We start from the raw sequence: 17,725 nt of genomic DNA, 5'->3' as shown, positions 1-17,725 counted from the left end.
CTTCTCTGTGCCCGCTCCGTGCCCGCTCCGTGCCCGCACTGTCACTAGGTGGGGCCATCGGCTCGAGGCACAGGGCTGGTGACAGAGCCGAGCTCCCTCCCCTTCCCGGCCCTGACTCATCGCGGCTCCCCAGCCCTTGCAAATCCCCCCAGCACTCGGCTGAAATACAGCCAGACTGCCTTTTTCTGTGTGGAGACAAGGCCATGCTCTTTATGTCCGGGTCTTGTAGTGCTCAGCAGCATTTACTTTGGGCATTTGTTTTAATAATATATGTTACGTGGTCTGAGTAATGTACGTTACGGTCATTAGACTTTTTCCACCTCTAATCTCAACTGAGGGATGAATTCAAATACAGTCGCAATTCTAGACATTTGGAAGGGAAAAATATAACCTATTTCCCGAGGAACTCTCAAATATCTTTTATGCACAGTTCACAATTTTGCCTGAACTTGTGCTTTCCCAGTTTAAGGGGAAGAAGATAACTTCTCCTGTGGCTGAATGGCTGCAGTCACCAGTTCTTCACCACCAGTGATTATTTAAGGTACTGGTGAAATAAAAAAGGCAATTTGAGTCCTTTCAGGCAGCAGTTTTAATCTTCTGCAGGTGAATTAAAACCAGGTTACAGTAACTAGCTGACCTGCATTTTCAGAAAGTGTGAAAAACACTGGAGGAATGGGGCTGCAAAGGAGCTGAGAGGTCAGAGAAGAACCATTAGGAGCAGAACGGTGGTGATTGTACTGCCTCTCACCACACCCACTACCACAGTTACTTCTACTGCCAGAACAAGAGAACAGCAGAAAAAAATATAAACAGTTAAAACAACGCAGAGCAGGGATGACCAAATCAGGATATATATGAATGCCAAAAATTAATTCAACAAGCAGGGTGTTTGCATGAGTTTTTCTATGTCAGAAAATAAGCCATTCAACTGGGAATTGGTCATAGCTTTTCATGTACAAACACCGTGCAAGTCTGCTAAAACTCATGCAGTGAACTTTCTGGGAGAGGAGGGAGGCTTGAGCACAGCACAGGGAGACCAGCTCCTTTCATCCCCTAGCTCTGCTATAGATCACTCTGTTCCCTTTTCAAGGCAACAGCAATGTGGGCACAAACTCTGATAGCTCAGGCTTGGGCCTGGGAAAGACCCACTGCCCAGAAGCTATTGAAGGTCAGAAATTATCCTTTCCTTCCCCCCCCACCCGGCCCCCTCCCTCACTCCCTCCTGATGTGTTTCAAAATTCTGCAAACAGCCCCAAATCCAGCCCAGTTCCCACTTGTGTACAAGAGCTGTAGCCGTAGTTTCCTGTAGGGTGTTCTCACCAACATAGGTGAGAATTGGCAAAGGAAATATGTGTGGGTAAGTTAAACTAATGGTCTCTCCCCTTTGGAGCCTTAGAAAACTTACCACTTTAGTTTTGTAAAGGTTTTGAAAATAATTAAAAATACATTAAACACTCCCTCATACCATCCTTTTCCTGAAAATTGATTATTTGGCAATGGAGATAAAGAAGAAAAATATATGCAGCCAAATGTTCCTTTTGTTTATATCTCTGCAGATCATTAGAAAAAAAGTAATTACAGGAGAAAGAGCAAGGAGGAAAATTCATAACTTACACACAGATGACCATAACTCTACTAGTGATTAAGTCACATGGTCTAAAATGTAATAACTGGGCTGTGAGTGGGTTAAATCTGTGAAGGGTATTAAAGTCTCCTGAAGAGGGTTTGGAGTAAGGATGGAGCCATGTAGAATATTTTTCTGTAATTTAGGAATGTTTCTCTTGAGAGTGTGTTGTTTTTTTACTCATAGAATATGTAGCCATACCAGCCATTGAGCATTATCCTTACTTTACTAGAGAAAAATGCATGTTCAAGGTGAGAACCAACTGATTTTGGTTCCCAGGAAAGTTGCTATCTGTGCAATGTGAACAGCTGCAAGCACCCTTCAGGGACCCATTCCTAATGAGTCAGGATATTAATGTGCAGAGGCAGAGAAACTTAAAATTTTAGCACAGTTCTCCCTCAGGTACAATGGCCTGTGAGGATTGCTTCTACATCTCTTGTCACATTAGTCATTTAGCTCTTATATGTGATAAAGTGATAAAAAAATCCAGATTTGACAAGTAGCACAGAAGTGTTTCTGAGTATTTCAATGTCTCCTTTATATTTTTCTGTGTATGGTGAATTTTATCTCTCACTCTTCCCAGCTTATACTCACCATGGCAAAAAGGAATGTCAGCAATGTGCAGAGGGACTAGGCTGCAAAGAAAGATGTTTCCAAAACTGGGTTTGAGCTGTGCTGCATGCAGCAAAGCAGGAAAGCTTCTATGAGTGACCACAAGCACCCTCACAGTCACAGCTGTGCTGCCACACTGCTCACTGCCTTCCTCCTGTGGGTGCGTGCCCACTGCTGGGGGGCTGCAGCCCCAAGCTGAGATCAGACTGCTGGCCTGAGCGCCAGGGTGGGCTCAGCCTCCCCAGGGACAGGAGGGAAGACCAGCTCCTCCTGAGCCTGCACGAGACGTACGAGTCCTGGAAGAATAAATCAATTTCTTTGTGCCTTGAATTCTGCTTTCTCACTTTTCCCCAACCTTTTGCTGATTCATGTGTCCTCTGACACTCGGGGAGCAGGGGGAAAAAGGCAATTAGTACAATTTGGTCACAAGATTTCTGGTTTTATCTAGGTATTACAGAGAAGAAAGTGGGAATGTATAAAGTCCATAAACTCAGAAGAGACAGGAAGAACCCAAACAGTGTTTACCTTAGGTCTCCCAACTTACAGGCATTTTGTAACAGTTGTTTGCTCAGGACTATCTAAGGATAATCCTGAGGTTTTCAGGACAATTCTTGCTGAAGGCAGTCACAGGTCAGACAACGAAAAGTTATAGACTCTCACAGAGAAAAAACCAGAAAGAGAATCTTACCTATATCATCTGGTAAACACTATGTCTACTCTCTTACTTACAGAACACTTAAACTCTTTGCGAATTTTCAAGTAAAGACAATTAAATTGTTATCCTTATCTCACAGGGAGGGAAAATTCTTCCTCAGGCTGTAGGGCAGAGCAAGGATGTAACCTTGCAAAGGTTTCTCCTGTCTATCTCTCAGCTTTATCTCCTGCACAGCTTGCAAAGAGATAAAGTGGCAAACCACACTCCTAAGGTGCTGTAAATATTTTCTTTCTGTTGCAGCTTCAGGAGAGCACAGTCTCTGGCAGGAGGCCTCTTGAAAATATATCTCCCTCTGTAGAGGCTAAATCTTTCTGTACATGTGATTCTCTGTATCCATCCTCTACATGATCTAAGGGCTGGATTCTGCACTTAAGGTTAGGATTTGTCCTCTGTACAGGCAGGTTTAGTGAACAGCTGTGGCCATGGCTCTCAAGAACTGCTGCTAACGTGGAAATTAATGAAATTAATCTCCAGTGAGGAGCACAGCCATTAACCAAGATTCCTACTGTAGTATGCATGCAACACTGAGTCAGGTGTGAAGTCTGTGACAGTGCAGAAATGTTGCAGGGAGCACATTAATGAAACATAATTTAGGGTAAAAAGTCTCATCTTTGTTACCTTCCAGTGGCAGACTGGTGTGAAAATGTTAAATATTGCATTAAGTTAGTTTTTATAGGGAAGGGAGAAGAATGATGCGTCAAAGTTAAATGTCCACTAAAATTGAAGTTTAGATAGTATGCATTCAGAAATAATTTTATTTTCCAGTAATGACAATATGCAATATCACGTAAGAAATGAAATTGAAGAATTGATCTTATTCTTCAAATACAGGATAGCTTCAATATTAAAATTAACATATAAATTTAGCATAAATCTTATTTCCCCACTCACGTCTGCTGAGTAAATGCACATAAAGAATGAATCACTGAAACAGTATACTGAGAGAATCAGAGTCATTTTTCAAAGATGTCAGCACAAATGTGAGGTGAGCCTGTTCACCAAGCATATAACAAATATTGCAGAGGTGGCCCTTCAGACCCACAGGCAGGGTAAGTCAGGGACCCCCAGAAAAGCAGCACGACACCAGCAGGGACAAGGCAAGGGATAGTTTGACACAGGACATCCCCACTGTGCTGTGCTTACCCCTGCTGTCCCTCTGACTATTCCCTTATCTATGGGTATGACAGATACTGGAGAATGTGAGCATCACACTCGGGCTCCCCACGGCATTCCTTTTGAGGAAGAAATTATTATTGTTATGGTTTACATCATTGTTGGCCTTAACCACCTTGCCACAGCTAGAGGTCAGCTAGTGGGGATTTGGGCAATGTGCCTCTGGAGCAGCTGCCAGCCTCTGCAGAGCCCACTGCACAGGTGTCTGGTGGGGCTCAGACTTGGACAAGACGACCTGTGAGCAGAGAGAGCTTTCTGTGGCATTTCCCAGAGAGCTGACAGTGAAATCACGCGTCTGACAGGAGAAAAAGCAGTCCTGGGGCACCCAAAAGAGGCTCCTGAGGGGCTGCTCAGACAGGGGCAGAAGCTGTGCAGAAGGCTCGATGCTGAAGGTCTCTTGCTCCAAGAAAGCCACAGCTGCACTAGTGCCCAAAAAAAGACTTTAAAAAACCCTTAAAAAACCCAACAACCCGTTGGACTCCGAGATCCTACAGAGACCTCACCAGGCTCAAAGCATCCTTATTGATGTTTGAAATTTTTTTTTCTTTTCTTTACTCGGGGTGTTTCTGAGCATCAATCCTTCCAGCCTCAACCCTCCCCATCCCGATGCGCTCTCTAGCTCAGCACGAAGTACCTGCTCGGACGAGCACATACCCTTGTTTGCCACAAGATGGAGCAGGGAAATGCAAGGCTCAGGAGCCGTCGCAGTCAAACAAAAATTAGTGTTCAACATGAAAATTTGCATTTCTTATTTCGAACAGAGATATATTTACTTAATTTAAGGAAAAAAAGTATTTGTCGATTGAGTCAAGAGTTATTTTATAACACAAGAGACAAGGATTATTTTAACCTGTTTCTTTTTTCAGAAAAATGGCTTGTCAAAAGAGATGGAATTTTAAAAATCATACAGTCAAATTTGCATTTTTCACCACAAGTGTGATAATAGTTCATTCCATGTTAGCCAAGGGTCATCTTTCTTTGAAAGATGTGTCCCAATGCCAGGATGCCAAAATTCAGTTCTCTGAAAACCCACAGACCACAGAGGGTATGAGCTTTTGCAGGTATCACAGTTTGATCTTTCTGTGAAGATGATTCAATATCTGTAGCAAAACAAGCACACAAACAAACAAGCAAAACAAACAAAAAATCTCCACTAAGATTTAATTTAAAGTATAGGGGATGCCTAAGATTTCTGCAGGCAGGAAATCTGCCCAAAACTGGAGCTCCAGGGCCTATCTGCTCTTATCTAGCCTTTGACAACTTCTCAGAAATGTGTCAGAGCACAGCGCTTCACTGCCACCTGCCTTTCTCCTTGCAAGACCTATTTTACATATTACTTTTCTCTCTGGGGTGGCTGTAAGATGAATTGTTCACAAATGCCATGTGAATGCAGGCAAATCTGTCAGCACACAACTGAAACCCTGCATTTAGGGAAACTCCAGATGCTTGCACATTTATGTTTCCATAAGTGAATTCATTTTTTTTCCTCCCTTCCCCTGCTTTTATGTCTTCATAGCATAATCAATAAAATGCTTCTCTGAACAGGTTGGAAAGTTATGCAAGATAAAGTATCTTTCAGTTAATTTATCCCCGAAGGAAAATAAAGTCATTATTTTATTCTCCTTTTTGTGCGTATTCAGTACCTTTATAAAATGAAAGATTCATCATGTGCACAAGACTTACAAAACATGAAATGCCAAATGAGAACACAGGCATTTGTATCAACAATGACACCAGATAACATGCCTGATACACTTATATAACAGTTTTAAAGCCCATCTGCTTCAGAGTCCGACTTCAGGGTGGCCTCACCTTTTTTTGAGGTGTGGGACTAATCCCCAGACCTGAAAGACCAAAGAGACATTTCATCTGCATTCAGAGGTGTGTTTTGTAAAAAGTCAATTGTCAAGCGTACATAGTCACTTGTGAACAGTTGAAAAAATGACACTATGAGCTTAACAATCTTCTAAGCGGACATTAAACTTAGAGGCATTCCTCATCAGAAGCAATTCCTAATGTTACTCAGACACACATAAGATATGCAGTGTAATCAACGCATGCAATCATGCAATAAATTGTTCAAACCATTACTTTTCTAGGGGGAAAGGGGAGTTGTCATTTGGCTAAAAATTATTTTAAAGAAATGCCCATTATTACATCCTATTTCTGGTTCTTTTCTACTTCTACAGAATAGGAAAAAAAATATGCTTCTGAAGCATTGGGAGAGCGTTTTGTTTTCTGCTTTCTGTGATTGTAGCAAGCTCTGCTTTACTCAGCTGAGCTTGGAAATATCTGCAGTACAAATACAAGAGACCTCAGCTTCCCTGATGAAAGCTTTTGCCTAATCTCAGTTGCAAGTTACAAGTTAGGGAAGCAAAACCGAGACGTGGAAAAAGAGGTTCCCCCTGACTGCAGCTGCTGGAGCTGGACATTTTAACCCCGGCTGAGAACTAATCAGCTCTCTATCTTCAGAATGTTATTTGCCCAGTATAAATTACATAAACCAAGATCATCATCTTAGTTTATTTTTCTAGAGTCCTTAGCATGCTACATTAACCTGACAATGCTTAATCTGGTGTTCATTTCACAATACACTTCATGCAATTCACAGCTGTAATTGGTTTTACACTGACATTACACATTTCGACCTAGCCATGGGAAAAGAATAACTCTTAATAATATTTCTCTGAAAAGTGTCCAAGCTCAAACGGCACAGAAGCAGCTCATGTTAGTTGCATGTGTGTATTTCTTTCTTCTGCCTTTTCTTTCACTGCAAGGATGATCACTGGCATAAGACTATAAGGTCCTTGTTTTAGTCCATTTGCAATTGAACTATGTTTGCTTGATTTCTTATGTCCTGAGGAGTTCTCAATTATAAAACAGCATTCAAGTATTCTAGTTTAACATCCCCATTTTTCTGAGTTAAGGAACAAAGTAGACCTTGGGCTTCTGTTTCCATTATGAGTCTTCTAGAGTCCCATAACTGGCAGCCATAAAGTCTTCCTTTGCAACACACACTCAGCACTAAAGCCAGAGTATTGCTATTTGGCATTATCCAGTGAAGTGCAAGAAATTAAATAAGTTATGTCTTTATTGCTATAGTACAATACCAAGCAACTTTTGAATACAATTGCAAGAGTTTCGTGGAGCACATGTCCCTCCTCTAAGGGACCAGTAGTTCAGCTGCACTGTGAGTATCGCTTAGCTGTCACGTGTCAAACGTCAGTCTAAGAAGATGTGTTGAGTATTCTTGAGTCTGAAGAATCAGACCTGTCCTCATATTCATCTTCTGTGTAAATTGGTTGCTTAGACACAATTGGGCATCCGTCATCAGGAATTGAAATCCTAGGATCTTCTGATGAGCGGGAAGGAAGGACAGGCGAGCTTCGGAAAACAGTGGCTGAGTTGCCAGAGAAAGGACTGACGTACTGGGACCGCAGCTGGTACTGCTGCTGCAATGTCATGGTGTTCCACAGGGTGACATCGTTGGGCAGGAATGGGCTGGACTGGTTTCTTGCCAAAGTGTTCCTCAGCATCAGCGGGTAGCGTGGTGGCTGAGGGAAGGGGTGCTGCAAAGGTACGGCTAGAGGATTTGGCACAACATTACTGGAATCAGCAGAGAACCTCAGAGTGTCGGGAACCCTAAATGCCGAGCCCACAGACCACTTGGAAGATGAAATAGGATAAGAACTCAGTGTGTGTTCAAAAAGATGGCCATTGGAAGGCAAAACAAGACCATCCGATTCTGCAGAAGTTCTCTCTCCACTGGCCATTGAAGACCGGCTGGACAGGAGAACCTCTACAGCACTCACCAGGTCACCACCACACCCCTTCAGGATCAACTCTAGCACAGCTGGCTTTTGGTTAGGGAAAATCTTTTTCAAGACTTCAAGTGGGGGTCTGTTTGCTTTCAAACTGAATGGTAAAGAAACTGTCCCAGAAGGACCTTCTATCAGGAGGTGGTTCTGCTCTGGGTGGTACTTGGGGCTCTCTGGACGGTTCTCTGTGCTCCCACCATTTTTCTGAACTGCAAAACCAACCTCATCCACTGAAACAATTTCAGGGCTGTCAGGGTTGAAACAACTTTTTGATTTGGTCATGTCTGGGGAACTCCTTTGGTCTGTGTCTTTGTCACTGTAGGTCTCAGCATTGTCTGCTCCACTTGCATCACCCAGCCGCTCCTCATTCACATCTGCAAAAAGAAGTCAGAGAAGTTAACAGAAAACTGAGGCCAAAAGCTTTCACAGAGATTTGAGGATGCTGTCTTCTTAAACTTAACAGACCAGTACTCTAAGGGCGGAAAAGTGCTTTTTTTCTCAGAAATCCTGCAAAAATTAAGGTATCTTTGCAACACGTCATGAGAATAAATCTGGAAAAGGATAATGTGATCTGATCTAGACATACTCTGTCTCATTCTCCCATGTGCAAGCAAAGAATGTGATCATTTTTCTGCTGCATCAAAAGTGCTACATCTATCCTTTCTCACTGGTTACAAGGCAGTAACACACCACCCAACTGAAAGATTTCTCTGAGGAACTTCAGCACTTTCACATCATAATCCTCACTAGCACCATCTCATTGTCTGTGAGCTGAAGAGGGCACTTAGGAAATTAAAATTCCTCTGCAGCTCCAACAGCATTGATGGAACCACTCCATTATGACTACAGTCTGAAGGTTTAAAAAGTCTTCAAATAAATAAATAAATGTACTCCGGTTCTGAAGAAACTGGTCTCTCCCACAGAAATCAGCTCCTCCCACAGCAAGAATCGCAACTTTTCCTTTAAACCGTTAAGGATGTCTGATGCTTGTCCCATCAAAGCAGATATTCTAGAAAAGTCTGGTTTAGAGAAGACATCTGGAAGTCATTTGGTCCAACATCTTCTTCAAACTGGGAGCAGCCTTAGACAAAGAGCAGGTTGCTCATGTGGCTGCTTAGCTGAGTTTTAAACAATTTCAAGGAGGAGGAATTATTCCCCACAACCTCTCTTAGCAATTGTTCCAGGTACCTTGCTTTCTGTGTACTGAACTAAGAAGGATGAGAGCTGAGTATGGAGCTGCAAACAAGCCCATTGACCATGCTGTCTCCAGATGGACGCTCAAAACTCTTTGGTAACGCCTGACCCGAGTAGGGAACCCTTTGAAATAAGACTGCTTGTCAGCAAGCAGAAGGGAAGGATGCTTGCTTATGCAAAAGAGGATCAATGTATTTGCTTGAGATTGTACATCGTTATTTCCCAAGAACACAGTTCTGCTGGCTTTCCTCATTGAGCACAGTGTTTACATTCTTGGGAAGCATCAATACATGGGGAGAGGATTGTTGTCTAAGCTGTGGCTGACAGTCTACTTTAGCCACACAGGGTAGTGCTTTTGAATGCACAAATGAGAAGGACTATCCACAAAAAAAATACAGCTACTTTTCCAAGCCCCTGACAAATACCCCAACTAGATAAAGTTACTGTAAGAAGCAAGCAAAGGTTCCTAAAATGTTCTGATGATCCCACCTGCCCAACTGAGATGGAACCTGTTAGAGGTGTGCAAGCACCTGAGCCTCACTGCTCACCATCTCCGGCCTTCCTCTCACTGTAGGAACAGGCATGGCATCTTCTCATCAGTTAGTGGGCTAAGTTTAACATTTAACAGATCAGCATTAAAAAAAGACTATTAATGGAATTTATCCAATAGAGAGAAAGAAGTCAGGGTCTGAGCCAGCCTAAGCTGAGCAAGAAGCCACTATGCTCACCACAGTGGGAGTTATAAATAAAGAGATCCTGGCAGAGCACAGCCTGACAGCGTCTGAGCATGGCAAAGGAAGATTCTCCTCATGAGGATGGCTGTGCCTGGCAGAAACAATGGGCCATCCTAAGAGATTTGGGATGCTGCTGATTTGGGCTGTGGAAGGTAAGTGTGTAGCTGAGGAGTACAGATGCTCTTAACAAAAACCTCACTCCTTTCAGCAGGATAACACATTTTGGGAACTGTTTTTTACACTGGTTAAGCTGCCTGTTGAGTGTAAACAGGAAAGCAGTAACTCTGCACGTTCTATATTAGTGAGGAGGCCACGTACATTTCCTCTTTCTCATACGTTCAGCGCATCAATCAGCATTAGCAGCCAAAGCAGAATGCAGGAATTTCTTGCCGATAGCAAACTGGCGTGTGCATCCTTTTGAGGAGGAGCTAAGATACTGGCATAGCTCACCCTTTATTGAGAAAATGTGAGACTCAAGCTACCTTTCCCTTCTAATCCCTTCACTATGCATTTATTACAAATCTTGGTGAATATTTACATGTCCAAGGCTTAGTGGGCAGTCTGAGGACATTAAAATACCTTGTCCCTATCTTGACAGAGTTAGAGAAGCTGTTTAAGGAAGATGATAGCCTTAATTTTCACATAAATAAATTGTACTGTGGTGACTATATTACCATATTACCAAACAGACTGAAAGCAAGGAGAAAGCATTTCAGAATTACCTCATGCTCACGTTTACAGTGTATCTTTACAGGATGAGAGCAAGTAACGCTGTGGAGAAAATATATGTTAATTTAAAAAACGAACCAACCAACAAACAAACACCCTCAGATCAGGTGAGGTATCTCAAATATATTCCCTGATGCTTACAAAATGTTATTTTCAGGATATTTCAGATTCATTTTCTGTATTCTTAAAAATATCCTTGTGAGGCTTGCCTAAAAAAATTTTCATCAGATTCTGAAAACTCATCCCACTGAATTTTGCCTCTTTACCATCAGCAGACCGCACAGATGCTGACTCTGCGCTTTAGCACAGGGGCAGTCTCCTCATACAGCACGGGTCACAGCGGCGCGTCTCACTGGGCTGCCACACTCCCGGGGACAGACGCGGAAAACGAGATTTTGTTGATTTTAAAGTCGCACGGCAGCGGGCGGCTCACCTGGCCGGCCCTGGGGCTGCCCTCGCTGGGGGCTGCGCTTTAACTGCTTTCAACACCCCCTTCCCGCCACGCTGAAGGCTCGGGCACGATCAGCGTGCTCCGGGGACTGTCCCCAACCCTTCGTGGGAACCGCCACCACCGGGATTTTCATTCGTTTAAAACTGGCCCAAAAATAGTCATCGTCAAATAAACAAAAATTTGTGAAGATGCAGAATAGTCATCGTCAAATAAACAAAAAATTGCGAAGATACATTGTAAATGTCTCCAAGTGGACACTGAATTTTAGGAATATTATATGCATGTATTAATTACAAATGCTTGTATTTTCAGGTATAAAAATAATTTTGCATTTGTAACACACAACCTACTGCTTCTCTACCAAAGCTTTTTTCCTTTTCATAATTCATACGTTTTACATGAGGATATTCTCGGTTTCAAGAAAGAAATCTCATCCTCAGATATTTTTTACGTTTTTGGGCCTTTGGTTGTTATATTTTTGTCCTGTGTGAGCTCTGAGGATTTTTGCTGTATTTCTGGTGGTGGCGGTGTTTGTTTGGTTTGCTTATTTTGGGGTTTGGGGACGGCGGTGTTTGTTTTGTCTTTCTGTTGGTTTTTGGTTTTGGGAGGGCTGTTTCTTTGTGTGGCTCTGGGGTTGGATTTTTGTTTTGTTTTTTATGGGGGGGTTATTTTGTCGTGTGCGTGTGTGTGTGTGTGTGTGTGTGTGTGTGTGTGTGTGTGTGTATGTCTGTGTTGAGGCTTTTTTTCCCCCAACACCTTCTATTTCAAATTGCCTGCATTTAAGTATCCAGCATTGTGATTCCTGGGAAAACTAAGGAAACTATTTTCCTACTGATATAAAAGATGGGGAGCATTCATCAAATAATACACATGCAGGGAGAGACACCAGCCCAGATCAGAGATGATGGGCAAATTCAGATACACATGAAACAGAACAGTGGGAGAACCGTACATGCATTTCCAGTAAAATACAATACTAATTCAGCACAATATTTACCACAATTCTTCTTGGCTATCTATACATTAATAATCATGGGTCAAATGTTGTAAAGTGGCCAAATACAAGTAAAATAGATGAGAGGGAAAAGCTGTTTAAGTTAATTACTTGTCTGGAAAACTTGTTCTAATATTTTGGAACCAAATTTCAATTTTGCTTCTTCGATATCCCACTGCTGAGTTCCTGTTAAAACAGCTTGTTCTTTGATTTTTAGGGCAGCTCTTTTCTGAACAGATTTTCTTGTATCTTGAAAGTACTTGCTCTTTTCCTTAGTTGTATTATTAGGACAGGCTGATACAGAACTAGCATAACTGCACATAAAGCTAAGGCTATGCTTTTGGTGGGGGCTTTTTTGTTTTCTTTGGGTTTGATTTTTTTACTTTTGCTGTCTGTTTGGAAAGCGGGGTGTTTGTTAGCCAGATTTTGTTGTTAGGGCTTTGTTTAGGTTTTGGGTTTAATTACTTTCACTTCAGACTTTCTTCCCTATATTCGAAGATCTAAATACTCTGTAGGAGACTAATCACTGTTCTCAAATTAACACAGAGACAGATGCACTGCATTAAGAAGCTGGCACTGAAAATATCAGACAACGAATAAGGCATTATATTTACAAATCTTGGTAACTACTACTAAGACAAATATAACACGCACTCCTGTGGGCAGGGAAAGTTCATGAGCACGATATCAGAAGGAGGAATCATTCCAGGTTAGCAGAGGCAGATGCAACAAGGGTAATGCAACAAGGGTAGTTTTAGAACTTCGCAACTGTCCCACTGAAATGGCCGATTGTAGCAGGAACAGAAGCAGACAGATCTGATTTTACCATACATCGGGAAATATCCCTTTGGCAGTGAAAAACTTTTCATGAGAATAACGGGGAGGAAGGGGTTGTGTGTGTGCTTTAGAAACTGGGTGGACAGGAGGTTTATCCTCTGTTTTTACGGCGATTTTAATACAGTTAATGGAAGAGAGGAAAGAGAAAAGCCTGTTGCTCAGAGCACGCAGGATAATTGGAAATAAGCAAGTCATGTGGTTAAACAGTGTCTGGTGGAAGGTGGCAGCAGGAACCCCTAAGGAGACCATCTTCCACTTTGCTCTCACGCATTCTCATGTTCATAAAAAGTGGGGGGGAAAAGCCGTCTGTGACAGTCAGGGACGGGGGACACGCGGGTGAGGTCTGAGTGACCAGAAAGGCTCCCCGGTGGTGCCGGCGTGCCCCGGTCCCCCCAGCCCAGCCTCACCGCGGGCGGGGACGGGGGCAGGCACAACGCCGACGGCCTTGATTTATGGAGGTCTCCGTTATGTTCTGTAGTTTGTTTGTTTGTTTTTTCGCTCCGTAAAGCTATTATCAGAAAGTGCTGACTGGCTGGCAAGGAAGGATTTCTCATCAATACACTTTGATTGTATTTTGCAAAGAAAATGCCTGTTGCTTGGTAACATTTCACTTGAGCCTGACCTTCCCCAAAAGTTATTGCTATCAGATTCGATTTACACTCTCCTCCCGTGATTACTGTAATCTTTTAAACCGGGAAGTTCATACATCAGGGTGAAGGAAAGTTGAGCGTGCAAGTTAATATCGCTCCTATCCGGCAGATTTATATCATGCTGGCGGATGGGAACTTTCATTTTCTCGAAGAAGCAAGGCGGTTTTTTCCCCTTCTCTCGCCACCACCTCGGGCTTATCCCCCGCTACCTCCGCGCAGGGAGGGGGCCCCGGCCAGGCGCCGCCGCCTGTGCGGAGAGCGGAGAGCGTCTAGGACCAGTGGGGAATTTGGGGAGAGACCCCCATGCCCGGCCCTGGGCCGAGATGTGCGGGAGGGGGCTGCCGGAGGGCAGGCAGGTGGTACCAAGGGCCGGAAAATGGGAAGCGGGTCCCAAACCACCGGCATCCTCGCCAGAGCGTCGGACTCAGCCGTGCCGCCGGCTGGGGCCCGGTGTGTGTCCGCTGAGGTGCTGGAGGAGCAGAGCCCCACGCTGGCGCCCTGGCGGACGCCTCCGTGCCCGGACCGGCCCCACAGCGCACACGGGCCCCAGCACCGGGCTCGCCACTCTCGTCCCGGGGCACCGCGTAAAATTCTGTCACAACTCGTCAGCGGAGCGCCCTGGGCTGGCAGCGGCCTGCCTGGCGAACATCCCTATGGCGAAAAACTGTCAGCTCCCGCTCAGACAATGGACGGAACGAGACTCCGGAGCGCTAGTTTTGCCTCCGGCAAGGTGCATTACGGACAGGTCGTGCTCACAAGGTGCCCACTGCCGGCGGCAGTTTCGGCACCCCCGACCTCTCTCTCACAAGCTGCCCCGGACGCGACCCGCAGGGACAGGCCTGGTAGTGGGGCTGGGTTGCCCCGCTCATCCCCTGCCAACACTCCCCTTTCCCCGGTCGTCATAGCTCCGCAGAAGCCTCCCTGCTCCTGGCGCCGCTTTTGGTCCGAGGCTCTCTGTGCAGGTCTTGTCCCGGACGAGGTCCCGCAGCCCGATGCCCGGGTGCGGGGAGCCGGACCGCGACTCCGGGAGAGAGACCGGGAGAAGCAGGAAGACACGCTGCTGTGATCCACGCGGGATGCGGCCCCTTCCCGGCCGACCTGAGGAACGGGCCCAGAAGCGGCACGTCGGGGAGCCGCTTGGCAGCCGCGACCTTTGCGGGTCCCCTCTACTCGTCTCGGTGGACGCGATTCTGGCTGGCGAGCAGGCCGGTCGATTTGCGGCTCCATGCTTTTTAAGAGTGATAAAGTGTACCCGACGGAATTCCTCTCCATTCCCTTCCCACGGAGCCCGTCGGGTGAAAGGGAAAGCTTTTTCACTCGTTCCGGCCCCATCCCCCAGAACCGAGCGCCGGGATCCCAGCCCTCCCTTTCCCTCCTGCCCCGGTAGCGCGGTGCCGGCCCGGTCTCACCTGCCTTGGGGAGCGGCCCCGGGAGCGCGGGGGGCGGCTCGGCGGCCCAGCGAAGGGCGGCGGCGGCGGCCAGCTCGGCGGGGGTCCGCGGCGGCGCGGCGCAGGGCGACGGCCCCGGCGGCGGCGTGGGGGGCTCGGTGCTGCCCGGCGGCCCGGGGAGGGAGCGCAGGGAGTCCGGGAGGAGGCTCTCCAGGCTTTCGTTGGCCTGCTGCCGGCGGAGCGCCACCTGCGCGGCCATCACCCGCTGCCTCTCGATGATGAGGATGCACTTCTCGCAGGTGCAGTCCTTGAAGCGGCAATAGCGCTTGTGGCCCTTCAGCCAGGACAGCACGCCGTGGTTGCGGCACCGGGCGCACTTCGGCGTCCGCTGCAGCGGAGCCCGCGGCGGTTGCGACACCGGGCCGCCCATGTAGAGGTACGGGGAGCCATAGCCGTTCATGCCCGCGGGAGGAGCCCGGCCGGCTCCGGGGTGGAGAAGGCCTCAGCGAGGGCGGGCGGAGGCCGGGGCTATGGAGGCGGGCGGCTCTGCCCGCGGGCTCTGCGGGGGGCGCGGCTCAGGCCCAGGCCGGCGGGGAGAGGCACCGCCCGCCGCGGTGGCACGGGCGGGCAGAGCGCGGCCGCCGGCCGGAGCGACACTGCCACTGCCGCTGCCCGCGCCGCCCCGCTGAGCCCAGAGCCCCTCCGACCGCCCCCGCCCCCCGCCCGCCCCCCGCCGCCCTCCTTCCCCGGCGCCGACAGGGGAATGGAGGGAAAGAAAGATAGAGGGAGAGAGGGAGGGAGCAAGGGAGGGAAGGAAGCGGCGGCGGGGGTGTCTCTGCCCCGCCGTCGGGGCGGCGGCGATGCCCGTGCAGCGCAGAAGGTGTTCGTCTCTGAGCGGACCGGATCCCCGGCTGCTGCCACCCACGCCCTGCCCCCTCACGGCTCACGCCCCGAAGGCACCCGGGGCTGAGAGATGAGCGGGGTCTAGGAGGTTTCTCCGGGCTCCGCGCCGGCCCCGCCTCGAAAGCCCGCTGGGCTCGGCGGCACGGTGTTTGGCTGCTGCCGCCTGTGGCCCGGCGGCGCGAGGTAGTGGCGGGGGTCGAGATCAAAGTTTTGCCAAAGTTTTGCCGAAGTTTTGCAGCCGTAAAAAGATGCTTGGAGCAGGAGCTGTCCGGGACCAGGAGCTGCCCACAACAACTGGGCGGAATCGGGCTCGCGCCGCGGAGCTGGAGAGCCGCCGCAGGCACCTGCCCCGGTGGGCTCCGCTGCCTCTCCTGCATCCCGCGGCAAGACAGCTACCCAAACCAAGCGGGGGCTATAGAAAGGAATGTGAAATTCACGGCAAGTCAGGTTGCTTGAAACCTAAACGATAATGTCTGATGCGGCAGACTTGCAGTGTCCTGTATTTCCGTACGTGGAGGGGTTTCTCGCTGAAACACGGATATTTCCCGTGTGGCAGCGAGGACATTGAATCAAAATGTAATATATTGGCGGAAAAAACCCAAAAAAGTTATATGCGTTTTGGCTGGGAGGAAACAAATTATAAGCGTTCATCTGCCCGCGGCGTAGCGTCCGCGGGCGGGCAGGGGCTGCTGCTTGGACCCGGACGGACCCCTTTCGTTGCCTCAAGATCTCCCTTGCTCTTCCCAGGCATCTTTCCACCATAACCGCTACACGAAATAAAGGTTTTAGCGAGGCTACGTAATAACGAAATCAGATTTAAAACTCGGGAAGTATTTCCCCGGAGAGAATAAAAGGCGCAGTGTATGCTACGAAAGTATTTGCGTGGTATTTCATTACTAGGCTCTTTCCTCGTTACTTTTCTACTTCTAGAGGAAGAGTGATTGCGCGTGATCTTTCTCCCCGGGGCTGTGCGCGAGGTGTGAGGAGGATGAGCACTCCACCTGTAAATCGCACCAGGGAGGTGAATCGGATCAGATAAGGAGAACAGTGCATTTTCTGTCAGTGCTAGTAGAACATAATTTTTTTGCTGCCGGAGTGCATGCACTGAACCCTGCAGTTCGCAACTGGCCTCCCCCGTGGGGCCTCTTGCACACTCGGGAGTCCCCATCGAGGGGAGAAAAAGAAAGAAGCGAACCACCCATTCAACTATCACAAAATTACGTAAGATGATGCGCACCCACGCTTGGAAATCCGTTTCCTCTAAACGAAGAAACGGGATGCAGCTGCCTGCGGCGGTGGGGATCATGGTGAAAGCCCTGCTTCCCCTCTAGCTGGAGAGGGTCCTGCGGGGCGCTTAAGCCGGCCGGGCGCTGCCAGATCCCGAGCCCAGGTGCCCAGCGCGGCGGTAGGCTGGCGGAGGACCGGGGCCCCTCTCTCGCTTGGCTGCACATTGGGAGTTTAGGCTGAAATACCCAGTTTGATATAATACTGTAATCCTTTTCTCATATTTGATAGGAATGGTTTCCATGTCCTAGTATTTGACAACATCTATCCGTAGGGCCAGATTCGTATTTGTGTTAGCAAAACGTCCCCTGCCTGAAAGTCCATTGTAACCCAACACCTGACAAGCCCGGTTCCCATTTCTGCTCGCCGAAAAGGTTTATTCAAGCACATAATGGGATCCCAGCAGAAAGCTTTTCAGACGAAGTGGCGATGGTAAACTGCGCCACATGAACTCCGTTTCCAGGGCTATTAAGCTTTTAATTGCAAAATAGCAGAGGAAATTTCAAGGTGACAATGAGGTGTTAGCAGTTAGCGCCCGGAATAATAGACCGAAAGAGAATGAATGTGCGAAACATACGCTGCAAACAACATTTAGCAGAAAAGACTGGCTCAGCCGAAG

At 47.4% G+C, this 17,725-nt stretch overlaps 1 protein-coding gene across 1 annotated transcript; it reads right to left on the bottom strand.

Moving 5' to 3' along the window:
• Window positions 1-3,824: 3,824 nt before the first annotated feature.
• DMRT3 (doublesex and mab-3 related transcription factor 3) lies at window positions 3,825-15,606 on the bottom strand. The gene is made up of 2 exons (XM_074533335.1): window positions 14,941-15,606; window positions 3,825-8,316 (listed from the first exon to the last, which is right to left on the bottom strand). The coding sequence occupies exons 1-2, from the start codon at window positions 15,377-15,379 to the stop codon at window positions 7,352-7,354; spliced, it is 1,404 nt and encodes a 467-aa protein (XP_074389436.1). The 5' UTR covers window positions 15,380-15,606; the 3' UTR covers window positions 3,825-7,351.
• Between the last annotated feature and the right edge of the window lie 2,119 nt (window positions 15,607-17,725).

This window comes from Zonotrichia albicollis, chromosome Z (genome assembly GCF_047830755.1).
Source record: "Zonotrichia albicollis isolate bZonAlb1 chromosome Z, bZonAlb1.hap1, whole genome shotgun sequence".
Classification (NCBI taxonomy): Eukaryota; Metazoa; Chordata; class Aves; order Passeriformes; family Passerellidae; genus Zonotrichia; species Zonotrichia albicollis.
Note: the sequence above shows the minus strand (reverse complement) of the source record. Positions and strands in the feature narration are given on the sequence as shown.